The following is a 13,382-nucleotide window of genomic DNA, read 5'->3' as shown; positions in this document are numbered from 1 at the left end:
CAGACTTTTTTGTACGGAAGTTTTATGAAGATGTTTTAAAAAACTTGATTAAATACACTGAAAATTCTCCTCATTATTTATGTTTTATTGAATAGATGTAGAGGGGATCAAACTGGTGAGATGAAATTTGCATCTATCATTACAAAGAGATTAATTTGTGGGGCTGAACTCGGGTCCACTCAAATGTGGCTCATAAAAGTTGTACTGTTGCCATTTTATAGACTGCTGTTGGGCTATAGTTCATAAATCGGGATGGCATTGACCACTGATCATCACTCCTCCTGTGTGGCTAATTAGCAATTACGACTCAAACCAAATGGTGCATGCCGCAGTTAAATTCCAGTATCTGTTTTGTGAATCCTGCTGTGAAAAAAGTAGAAGGAAAAGTTATTTAATATTTAATTTTGTGGCTGCTGGGAGTTACAGGGCAGTCACCGTCAGCCAGTTTGATGGAAATGAATCAAGTTTGCCATCTAAGCCTGAGGAAAGTCACCGGAAGTTCCAAATTTAATTAAACTTCACGCTGAAGTGCAGCTGAGATAAAGACCCAGCCAGGAATTTATTTGACTTCAAAATAACAAGCTTATTCACTTCAGACATGTTCTCAAGGTGCGCAACCTAACTGTGTCCTTGAAAAATGTTATCAGCACGACACACGGGTTACTCTGGAGCTAGCAGATTCATATTCACACACTGTTTTTAGGCCAGCTTGTATAAGTTACAGTGAATGTTTTGATCTGATAAATTAGTTTTAATAAAGACAACAGTGGGCAGAACATGTTAAAGCCTGAGCAATTATCAAATGGAGCCTCGAGGGCCCGTGAGAAGATGACAAGCTACCGAAGTTTCCCTTCTTTCTGCCCCTGTGGATGTCCTTGGTTGAACCCGTTCATCTCATCTGCTGCTCCAATCACGTCCCAGCTCCCTCTACTCTTGGCAGCCTTCACGACAACCATTTTTTATATCCCATAATAAAAGTTTTATACGCTCTACACACATTATTAGAGAGGATAGCAGCTAGTAAAACACTTGAGAATCTGAGAGGGGAAGGGAGAGTTATGAATAAAGAGGCAGAAAAAGGTAGACACAATGGGAGGGAGGGAAAAGAAGGGGGAGAAAAAGACTGAGGAAAAGATAGAGGCAGAGGGAGATAATGGAGGCGGGGGGGTGTATGAACAGTGAGAGTTGGAGGGGGATGGAAAGATTATGAGAAAATGTAGAAGGGAACATTGAAGAAAAGTGGGAAGGAGATGTAAAAACAGATAAGTTGAACGGGAATTATGTGTACCAGCAGTAGCAAAGCCTGAGTCTTGGACCAAACCAACACTACAAGCATGAAAGTCTGTAGAGCAGACAAGGCAGATGTGAATCTGCCAACACGCGATTGTAAATACAAAAATTCTAGAAATGACCGTCCGCCTTTTGATATCAGTAATCGTTAAAAAGGCCGGGACTCCGCTGGCTGCCAAATAGAGACCAAATATTAATTTTCCTCACTGAAAAACACGAAAGCCCAAGACGATGGGATGTTAACTAGCACAGTGAAGAGGAGCGGCGTCTTCAAATCATATTCCTCTTTCATTAGCAGAGATGCGAGCAGCTGAGTTTCATGCTGCATACTTATTTCATAGAGCTCATCAAGCTCAAACTGCAGTGAGTGTAAAATGTAATTGTCTTCCAGTATCACTCTATTTATTCAGTCCCATTTAGATCCTGCTTACAATGATCGTGTAGTTTGAAAGTGGGAGTGTTGTGCGTCCTTTTGGCTTTCTTCTTTGTACACGACTTTCCTCCTCCTCCTTCGTCCCTTACAATTCATCTCACCTTTTTGTTCACTTCTCAAACACAAAGCCCCAGCTTCTTAGAGAGCTGGAGAAACGTTAGCGTTAAACTTCTTTGTCAGCGTTCAGGCCGCCGCTGCTCTCAGTGAAGTGATCTAGTTTGTGATATTGATGTCGTGTTTAAACTGTATAAGTCATCATTTCAACCGCTCCCCGTTTAACAGCGAAGACTGTTAGCCCGCTGAAGCACGACACCTGTCCAAACATGCGCTTTGCTCGACTGTTGAATCAGTGTCAGCCGTCCTTATTGTACGCTGCGTTTGCCCACATAAGCACAGCAGACTTGTAGTTCTTAAGAACAACATGTTGATATGTTAATCTTTGTGTCATGAATGACTCTTATCTTCTCAAATATTTGCAGGAGTAATCCGCGATACGCTCCCAGTAAAAATGACAGTCGTTGCCCTTTTTCACCTAAGTGCACACGATCGTGTTTTAACGCATGTACTGCGAGGGACGCGCATTCAGTCACTCAAGGCTTTCCGCACGAATACGTACGTATGCACAGAGGCTTACTGTGTATTCATAGTGGACAGCAGATGCATTGTTACAGCATGAGCAGGTTCTATTTTTGGCCAATATCTCATAGATAATAAACACAAGCTAAAGCTAAATTTTTAAGAGATACAGAAGTCCTCACACAACTAAAAGAGTTGAAAATTGCTTCCAGAGAAACGTGTGTGGAATTATTTGAGGCTGGCTGTTTAAATTTAGATAAACTTTGAAAGGCTCCTGAGCTTTACTTCCATGTAGAGGTCACTCTTTATTATGCCCATTAAGTTGTTTCATGAAGACAGACTCTGTGGAGTTTATGTCACTGGCAGATTAAAAAGCCTAATTCATTTAGAAATATTTTTCCTGCTGCAACGGGAATGGACGAAGTCACAAATATGACCGGAATTTATTTCAGGAATAATGTAGGGATTGTGTTTTGTGGTTCTAATCAGTTTTTACTCTTTGGAGATTGTGCAGACTGTTGTCTCTTTGAACAAAAACTCCTCCTTTTTGTTTTCTTCACATGATTTCTAATGAAATTTGAATAATGAATAATTTCTGCATTCCATACAGTTGGACCCGATCGCGGGCTTTGAGTGGGACAGACTTGTTGAGTCCTCAAACTTTATTTACATTAGATGTAATTGCACCCCCTTGTGGTTAGGGTAAAAACATACAGAAATCAGGAGCGGTGGATAAGTTGCTGCGTTGTTTGCTTTAACAAGTCACAGGTGATTATAAAAGTGAGGGATGTCCAAACTGCTCACTGAAGGTTGTTTTTAGAGGAAATTCATGGAAAATGAGAAGCGACAGATGCAGGTTCGGAGCGGCAGATTCAGGCACGGCCTTGTTTGTATTTTTCACCAAATATCCAAATACTTCATGTTCAGTTAATCACTGCACTGACATGTGCTCAGCGGACTGAGCTCTATTTTGACCCAAAGCTAATTGCACCTCAAGCTGCTTACGCTTGGCTTACTAAGTATCTGAAACCACTTGTTCTTTTTTATTTAATCTTAGTTCAATTATGCTGGGATATGTCCGCTTGACACTTACTAGTTAGCTCATTGGCCGTCGTTAACTTCTCTATCTTTTTCTCTTTCTTTTTCAGACACCCAGACCTCTAAACATCATCAAGCAGAACAACGGGGAGCAAATCATTCGACGGCGAACCCGAAAGCGCCTCAACCCCGATTCGATGTCGTCTGACAACCCCGCCCCGAAGCAACAGCGAATCACCAGCGAGGAGCGCATGAACGGCGAGGAGTCGGACCGAAGCTGTTCATCGGGGAAAAACCAGCAGCCTTCACCTCGCTCGCGCTCGCCCCGATCCACTCAAGCCTTCTTAGCCAATCAGACGCTGGAGATCCACAGACGCATGCCTCCTCTCCTCCTCCCTTCCCATCCCGCCTCGGCCATGGTAGCTGAGGGCAATGGGGGTATTACAGAGGCGGGGGTAACATCAAAAATTGAAGGGGGGAAGGGAGGAGGATCAGAAAGAGGAAGTCCGATTGAAAAGTACATGCGCCCATCCAAACCATCAAGTTATTCACCTCCGGGTTCACCCATTGAAAAATATCAATATCCCCTTTTCTCATTGCCCCTTCCTTTAACCCTCTCACCCGATTTGACACCTGAGTCAGATTGGCTCAGATTCTGGACCAAGTATAAGATGGCAGCTGCCTCTGGGGTCCCTGGTAGCATTAGTAATCTAAGCAGCCCTGGTAGCCTCGGAAATAACACCCACTATCTCGGTGCAATGGTGACTCCTGTGCAGCATCATCAGCAAAGCTACACGGTGCCTTACTGCGCCTCTCCCTACTCTCCCCTCCCGCCACCTCCCGCCCCCGCTCACTATCCTCCTCCTCTTCATACCCAGACCTCCTCCTCCTCATCGTCGTTAGAAAACGATGCTCCTTTGGATCTCGCAATAAGACAAAGAGATGCAAGTGCTGTAAACGCACATTTGTCAACGAATGGTGCCGAAAGGAGAAGGCAGGAGTCGCCTCTGACTGAGAGGTTGATAGGGAACTGGAAGGAGAAAGAGGAGGAGGAGAGGACAGATGAAGGAGGGAACCAGAGTGAGGAGACGGGGAAAGGAGGGAACGAGGATTTGACTAAATGCCAGTCAGGTGTGGCATCAGATCGCACGCTGGTGGATGTGGCAACGCAGGATGACCTTACCAATCGCTGCATCCACTGTGGGATCTACTTCCTAGATGAAGTCATGTATGCCCTGCACATGAGTTGCCACGGCGACAAGGGACCATACCAATGCAGTTTTTGTCTCCACGTGTGTGCAGATCGTTATGACTTCACCACACACATACAGCGGGGCTTACACAGGTACACAGACAAAATATCACAACAGGGGGGTCATGTGCCAGACGGCGAAATTCCGAATGCAACGGCGATGTCAGAGAGCGAGTGTCGAGATGTGACGTCAGATGCCGACATCACAGGTGAAAGTGATGTCGTCGTGGGAACATGTAGTGACAACCAAGCTAAAGAAAATACAGACCATGATGCCAATGACAGTGGAACGGGAGCTGAAAAGGAGGTGAAAGGAGAGGAGTATTCCATAACAAACGAGGAATCGGGAGGCAAAATGGTGTCAGATATCAAAGATGACATCACAAACGCCGCAGAGGTGACGACTGTTGCAGTGTCTGAGAAGTTAGACGGGATCACCGACGAAAATTAAACAATGTCTCTGACTCGTGCAAACCTTTAAAAATGTGTTATTGGATGAATAAGCTCTATGCCTTCATGTTCCTGGAGGCTCGCTCATGTCTGAATGGGCTTATCCTGGGCACTAAATGGAATGCATCCTTAATGCTGGAAGCACTCCACTGTCAAACGGTTAAAGACAAAACAAACAAACAAAAAAACACCATTGCAGGACCCAGCTGAACAACAGCAGAGGCAATCTGGAGAAGCGGCCCCGAATCCTTTGTTCTTTGTAGTAACGCTCACTAGACGGCCGTGCGGCAGGAAGTGAACGGGGCGCGGGCGTGCGGCTGAAATCACCTTCCAGGAGCCGCCGCTTCACATGCTTTCCATTGAAGACGACTGGAGGCGGGACTGAAAGTCAAACTGGTCTTTTTTAGGATCAGTTTTTAGGAGCTCGGCAGCTGCGTAGCCACCAAACATTGGAGCGCAAAAAAAGGAAAAAAGGAAACAGAAGCAAAACACTTAGACTGGGCCGAGTTCATTTCTTCTGCATCACGCTAACAAGCTGGTCCAAACTAGACTTTTTGGTTTAAACCGGATCTGATCTGGTTGGAACTTTTGTTGTTCTTGCCCAGAGCATGTTTCTCTCTCTCTCTCTCTTTCTTTCTCTGCATTGTAAATGGATTAGAAAAAAAACAAACAAATCAGATTCAGACTCTTTGACCTGGTTTGTTTGAAACCAGCGAGGGCTCGGCTGCGGTTCAGCTGGTTTCACTCGCTCCCCGTTCTTTCTCAAACTCATCAAGTCCCTGGATCAATGCAAAATCACCATCGCCGCATGGTGGCTGAAGACTGCTTGGGCTCGATTCGACCCTGACTTTTTCTGTTTCTTTCTTTTTTTTTTTAAGCTGCTTAAAGCCAGTTTAAACCGATGGGAGAGGTCTCAAGCCTGGACTGAAGTGTTCTCGTCATCCATTTGGATCAAACTAAGTGACATTATTTTCTACCTTCCCTCTGTGCCATGATACTAGCTATGTGCCTGGCTGCCTGCCTAATAGAACAACTATCTATTAACCTGCTTAACATTTATATTAATAATGAAAATGGTAATAATAATGATAATAATAATGATGATGATGGTGTTATCGTACAAAAATGCAATTTGCTACATGTTCTTATATGTTGTTTTGCAAAGGCAAATAATGCTTTTTTGCAGGAAGCGGTACTATAAAAATTAGACTATTTGAGATTTTTGTTTTGTTTAGTTTTTTTGAGCTGTTCGCTCTTTGCGTTCTTAACGACACTCGTTACGACAATGACAGCCGTCTTAACAGCAATGGTACAGCAGCAGAGGGGGTTGTGTGCGTGTATGCGTTTGTGTGATTGCATTTTGAAAGTATGTGAGTGAGGATCAAAGGGTTCGTCCGTCCCCAAATGATGATGTAAAAACGTAATGAAGGCTCGCGGCTCAGTTCTCAGTCCTCAGGGGTCACACGTGTTGCACACCATCCCGCCTGTTTCACAGCATGTGACGCATCACTTCTACCTGTTGAACGGTCTGTTTAGCACGTCACACATATCGTTCTTTTATGTTTTCTTCAATATATGTGTTGTTTTTTTGTTTTTTTTGTTAATAGGTCGAGATGATTTTAGTATATAACTTTTTTTTGTTTGTTTCTTTGTTTTCATTAATGCCTACATATTGTTTTTAGGTTACAAAGTTTTATAGGGAGACTAAGGATCTTAGGGAGTAAAACCCTGCATTTAATCAAAAGGATCAACTGTTTGGGTCAATTGTATAAGCGCTCCCTCTCCGTAGAGTCTTACGGAGAGCCTTGTCATACAGTGTTTTATCTCATGTTGCTGAGAGTTCAGTAGGTTACCTCTATGTAGCATGTTAGCATCTTTAAAAAAGAAAAAAAAAAAATCTGCAAAATATGCTGCCTTTTCTATCGATGGGAACTGTTACATGTTAGACTTAAGTGATACAAGGAAAAAACAAAAACCATGGGAAGACATTATAAAGTTAGTTTCATTTTAATGAAGTAAAAGTGTCACGTTATTTTCAGATCCAACTGATCCATCCAACATGTTTGCCATTAATTGCTCGTAATCCAAAAAAAAAAGAAAAACCCCGCCTAAGCTTCACAAGGGTTTCCACAACTGAGTCTGAGTTTCCAAATGTAACGTTTTGGCATTTTTTCCCATTTTTCCCATTCATAGAGTCGTCACAGGTCGGGTACTTGAAAGTCCTCTTATTGCTCATCTGGTGAACTGATTTAACGAGAGTGTGATAACTCCAGCCTCGCTGCCTTAGTTGCTCGAAAAACGACACAAGAAGAAGGGGACTCCTCTGTCGGGCATCAATAAAGGTCGAATATTAGCAAAAGGAACACGCTGAAGAATGTCAGGGGGGTAAAAAAAAAAAGGTATTTTTCTATGCTTATCAAAAAATGAAAAAACGTTCCACTCAGTGCCTGGTTACCTGTTCTCTTCAGAGGGGCTTGTTTTTGCTTCATCTGTGTAAAAATGTGATGTAAACGCACTGCTTTATCGGTTCTCCTTCATCGAGTTGTCATCGATTGCAGTGTCTAGCTCTGTGTCTGATTGGTCAAACTCATCATTTCAATGGCCAATCTTTGGTATCTGTGATGACTGATATGTTTCACTTGTTGCATGTGTGTGTACACTACCTTTGGAAAATGTGGAGGCCCGGGCCTCAGCTGACGCAGCGCCGGGGCTTCAGTGAGTGTTCGCACATCGTCTCGACAAACGAGAGCCCGCATCCCAATAGAGCTAATGTCGGTCGGTCAAAGGTTCATCATCAAGGCAAACCTAAAAGCAGCCATTTACACTTATTAGCCACCATTACAACCACCTACAGGTACAATAAGTAGCTCCCTCTGAGTTTTTTCTTTTCTTTTTTCAAATCCAAGACGTTATATTGAATAGTGGGAAAGTGGTCCTGATGTTGTCGCCGATTGGCGTACGTCTCACTCCTATTAAAGGAACTGAATCAGTAGTATTTATGTTAATATTGGATGTTAATTTTGATAGAACCGCCAAGTAAGAGGCAGGGATTTAGCAAAATGTCATTCTGAGGCGATAATGCAGGGTTTTCTGAGTTCAAAGCCTTTTTGGTCAACAAAAGGTACAGTTTGATTCAATTCCGAGTCGAGAGCAAATTATTTCTTTCCCTTGCAAAATATAACAAAAAGACATTGCACAAGCGTTGACCTTATTAACAGGAGTGCCGGTTCAACACCGATACTCCCAGCTTTTACCTTGAAGCAGTCTTTGACATAGTCTGTGATTTGAGGTGTTTCTGCAAAACCAATCTGTTTTTTATTTGAAATACTGAGTGCGTAGTCACCTTTTTATGCGAAACATTCACTTGTAACCCAGCTCTGCACACAGTCTGAATACGGCTCATGGTTCACATTCAGAATGCTGCCTTGATCTTTAGCGTGTCCTGTTCTCCTGTCCAAATGAAAGGGGAAGGCACCGCAACTCACTTTGGTTCATGGTTCAAACTGAACGCTGCCCATTGTATCCACAATGATAAGGCCTATTAGAAAAAAATTCTATTACTCAAACTGATGAGCATTGACTTGCAGTTTTAGAATAAAATCTTTTGGTACCTTTAAGGGGCTGCTCGTGAAGTAAAGACTGTTTACATTTGTTTTTGTAGCAAAGTGGGTTTTTTTGGAAAACGAGGATTGATGTACAGATTTCTTTAAAGACATGACGAAAGGATGGCTGAGATGGAGAGATGGAGACGAAGTGATGAAAAGAAGAGCAGCTGCTGTGTCCCTGCATCCGGTCTTTGTCCCTTTGCTGTCCCTCAACATCATGTCTGTCCTTTTCAAGTGTTGATTTTAATGCAACTCCGCGGCATTCGTCCTCCGCCTCTCATCTCTCCTGTAGTTCCTCCGCTTCCAAACGCGACCTCTTTACATACACGTGGAATGGCCGGAAGTCGGGGTTAACGAGGTTTTAGAAGTTTTAAGTGGGAGTCGAGCGGTTGTGTCGCATCATCTAAAACATTTTAAAGTGATTTTAGGCTCCCGAGTCGGCTGAAAATGTCTTCATACTTCCTGTCGGCTTTTTCCTACGGTCAGGTTCATCCGTCTTCCAACAGACTTGACGTTCGACGAGATTACATTGTTAATTCTTTTCAAATAAAGAAAGATTTCAGTCAAGTGTTTTCCGTCTGATCTTTGGTTTTCTTGGAAGCTGTTGTAGAGAAACTGAAATCCCAATTTTTAAGCCGAGATATTTCAGCGAAAGGAAAATCCTTTTCCTCCTCCTGAGCTGAAGGTTAAAAAGGACAGACAGCCTTGATGATGAACTCTTTGCCCCGCAGCACCCCATCCCATCTGAATAGCTTCCCCCCCCCCTAAGAAAACTGCGCTAGAACTGTGCTAGAATATAGACGAACAGTAATTCAATAGGAATCGTGGGAGAACTTTTCAGCCGCCGTGTTCGCTCTCAGATTACGATTAAGGTTATGCAATTCTGCAAGGAAATCAGGTTCTGCAGGACACACGTGACATGGCCTTGTTTTACTTCAGTAATATGTATGTTTTAGGTTTGATGGCATTTAAAATCAGCGTTTACATTGAGAGGCCTTAACAAGTGTTTCACTTTTTTGTCGGAATGTGTTATAGAAAAATGATGCTGTTGCTTGCACTCCATTTATTATGTTCTTATTGCCAAGGAAGGGACAACACACACACACACATACACACACATGCAGTGGTACGAAGTGAGTGTACATTTTGGGGTGTATAGTGTTAACCAAGGCCAGTTTATGATTGGCTGAACACATGCATGCACACACACATTAAGTATGTACGTTTAATCAGTATATTTTAGTAGGATTTTTTTTTTCTTCTCTCTCTCTCTGTTAAACAGCTTTTATAGAAGAGAAATGGGATTTTTTTTCTTCTTTTTTTTCCGTTCTCTCTCATGTTGTATTTTATTCTGCTACTTTTCTGTCGTTATTGTTTTTAGGTTTTATTTCGTGCAAAATGATATTTCAAACGACATATTTTGACAGCCAAGAAAAGTTTGTTACACAGCTAAACTTGAAGAATAATGATGATGATGATGATAATAATTAATAAAAGTAATAACAAACATTCTCAAACTGAAGAGTGGGTCTTCAATTCAATGTCGCTTTGTTTAAGGAAGAAACCAGGGGAGAATGCACTTGTCCTTTCAACCGTCCTCACAAGCGCCACACACACACACACACACACACACACACACGCACACACACTGATCCATTCAGCAAGTGAGTCCTGATCCGAGACAGTTTGGGAATTTGAAAGCACGGTGGCACAAGTGTGAAGGAAGTAAATTAATGAGATGCACATAAAGCTTTCATTCCTTCTCGGATGATTTTTTTATTTTATTTTGTAAAAAATACTCTAACCCTCTAACCCTTCAAACCAGCATCCCGCTGTGCTCTCTGAATGCAGCCAGGAGCTCCACGACGTTCATCCCTTTCTCGTTTGATCTGCTCTTCGATGCCACCTGCTTGATTTTTTTTTTTAAATCATTTCACGTTCCTCCTTCTCTTGACAGTCGAATCGGGTTTTTAAAATTTTTTTTATCTTTTACCCTGATAGAAATACATCACACTTCCAGACAATGCTCCCGAAAAGATGATTCCCTCTAATTTTGGAAACCCGGGATGTTTCGGCTCCTGCTATCGGTCAGTCTGAAGTGGGGGTTTATTCATTTGAATTTTTTTTGTTGTTCTCGATAGATTTGCTGTGAACGTTAAAACTCCCACAGAGAATAAATATGACAATTATGTTGCTACCCTCTGTGAGGGTAAACAGAGAGCATCAAATTGTGTTGTTCGTGTTGAGATTTCTGTTTTATTTTGCAGTAAGGGGCTACTTACAGGTTGGAATGTCAGCTTTGCACAAAAGACCATCATTAACCTCCTCAACACTCGCAGGTTAGAGCTGAACTGCTATTAAGGGTCAAATGCTAACAGCAAAGCAGCAGTAATTGTGTGTTCCGGTTTATAATGACCACAGTATCTTTTTCTTTCATTGGAGAAACAACCACTCATTTATTGACCTCATTAGACCTGGATTGGCAACATGACCGGAGGCTTCTTTTCTTGCCAACGCACACCCCCGCCGTAATAACATGACAACCTATTTTAATCTTCCGACAACTCTCCTTTGGGTCAGGAACTTTGACAAACTTAATCGGTGCAGCGGCTCTATCTGTCAAAAGACAAAAATCTCCCAAGCTTTGGTCCATATTGTGTTTAGCAAAATCAATTTATCTCTGTGCTTATAGAATGAACGTTGATCAGAGTTGATTAACTCTGCCTTTGAACTTGTGGGGAAATTATGTAGCAGCAGGATGCCATTTATAGCTGCGTGTGTGTGTGTGTGTTGAGAGCATACGAGTGTGGGATGATTGGCCACAGAAAGCCAGATTCACACCGGAATACTAAACACCCCGGTGTCCACTGGAGAGGTCACAACACAGACACATCCAGCCGCACATAATTACGAACCTGCTCAAAGGAAAAGAGATCGAATTACCGGAAGAAAAAAAACCTGTGAAATAACAGAAATGCTGTTCCTGTATGGATGCTATCAGATGTAGGATGAACACATTGAATATTTCTGGGGGGGGGTTTTTTCAGTTTTTTTTGCCCGACTCCCTGTTTAAACATCTCACAAACAGCAGTTCTGTTCATTGTTATTCATGTTTATATACGAGTTACTTAAGGTTTAACGATCTGCACGTGTGGTTGGGGATGTCGTGTTTTTATAAGGCTTGACTGAGCCATTATCTGTTACCTGACATTTTATAACAGTTTAGATTTCATATTCTGGCAAACAGAAAGGTCATTGATAGATGGATGAATGTATACATCATGTACCCAGGAGTGAGGTATTGAAGAGAACTGCCAGAAAGGTAGACAGATAGACAAAATGAGCTGCAGGATCTCTGCCTCTAACCAACCCCCCCCCCCCCCCCCACCTTCATCCCTGATTAAAGCATAATTAGAGCTCTGCATCATCTCGTCGGCTGTGTATCATCAGCTTCACAGGTCCACCGTAGAGGGATTTGCTTCCTAATCTTCTTTCCTCCCATTTCATCCTCACTTCTGTATTTGCCACATCGTCTTTCTGTGATTTTCAAGCAGCATACCTGCAAGGGGTTTCTCTGAGATATCTCTTGAATATTTTAAGAAAATATCTCTTTTGAGCAGACATAAATCAGAACTTATTGCAGTTTTCTGGTATGCAAAAAAACGCTAATTTCCACCCTCTGAACTAAATGCTCTGAGGCTTGAGTGTATGATCGAACCGTAAGCCACTTTTCACTTAGCCGGACACAATTTGCAGATCTCATTTGGTCTTTGGTCTCGCTCATGAAAACACATTTTTCAGTGTGATGGTGACCACTGGAGACAGGCACTGAGCCCATCTAGCTCATGGAATTGATGTAAGTCATTTCAGAGTAGAACACAGGTGGCATGAGGTTATTGATAGTTGTTACCAAGCATTTGGGGAACAGTGAGTGAGGCAGAGGCAGAAGAGTAGGTGTTAGAGATGGAAATGAGAATGAGGAAGTGCAAGGACATGAAAAGACATTTAAGAGCAAATATCGAGAAACCTGAGCATGATCTTGTTCATGGGGTGAAAAGGAAGCAGGGCTGAACATTCAAGCCACTCAGAATTCAGGGAAAAAAGGAGGTCATTCTTTTTGTTCTGATTTTTCTTATTGAAGGTCTTCTGTATACAGATGTTTCAGCGCATCTCTTTGATTAAACAGATTTAAGAGTTGAAGTTAATTACTGCGTTTGTAGCAGCAAGCTCCCGTTCCTGTAAACAGGCCCATGAGAGTTCAGGGACTCTCTTTATTCACCCAGAAATAAGAAGCCGTCATTTCTGATATGGTCCTTCAAAATAAACCCATTTGACTGAGTGAAATACATAACAGAGTTGAAGAAATCAGTTCTGTGGGAATCAACAAGATCAGCCTCTCCGCCGTTTATCATGTCCTCCAACGTTCTGCAGTTAAGCTATTGTACAGAATCCCACTTGAGAGGATGTTGGTATGTGCAAACTGACAGCTGCTGTGTTGAATGTTTAAATACAGAACTATACAGCTTTTTAGACTGTCTACATAATGCATCAGTATTACTGTGCCACTGTATCTATTTTTACATATAGAGAGTGTTTGATTTGATTCCACGGAGAGACCTCATGAATTTTTGGTCGAAGGAGAGCCAGGAGCATAATTGGCCAACAGGGCTTTGTCAGAGCCCCCAACGAGTATAATGTAGCAGCCCTATGTACAAGTACAAGTTATGGTGCTGTTCTC

The 13,382-nt window shown here is 42.4% G+C and overlaps 1 protein-coding gene across 5 annotated transcripts in view; it reads left to right on the top strand.

Annotated features, from left to right (window-relative positions):
• Window positions 1–10,186, top strand: part of trps1 (trichorhinophalangeal syndrome I) — a 115,696-nt gene extending 105,510 nt beyond the window's left edge. For all 5 annotated transcript variants that reach the window (XM_075449083.1, XM_075449079.1, XM_075449081.1 and 2 more), the window contains exon 11: window positions 3,448–10,186. In XM_075449083.1, coding sequence (XP_075305198.1) covers window positions 3,448–5,040 — 1,593 coding nt within the window. In that variant the 3' untranslated portion in view covers window positions 5,041–10,186. The remainder of the gene's footprint in view (window positions 1–3,447) is intronic.
• The last annotated feature ends 3,196 nt before the right edge of the window (window positions 10,187–13,382 follow it).

Source organism: Odontesthes bonariensis, chromosome 18 (genome assembly GCF_027942865.1).
Source record: "Odontesthes bonariensis isolate fOdoBon6 chromosome 18, fOdoBon6.hap1, whole genome shotgun sequence".
In the NCBI taxonomy this organism is placed as follows: Eukaryota; Metazoa; Chordata; class Actinopteri; order Atheriniformes; family Atherinopsidae; genus Odontesthes; species Odontesthes bonariensis.
This window is presented reverse-complemented; position numbering and strand designations above follow the sequence as displayed.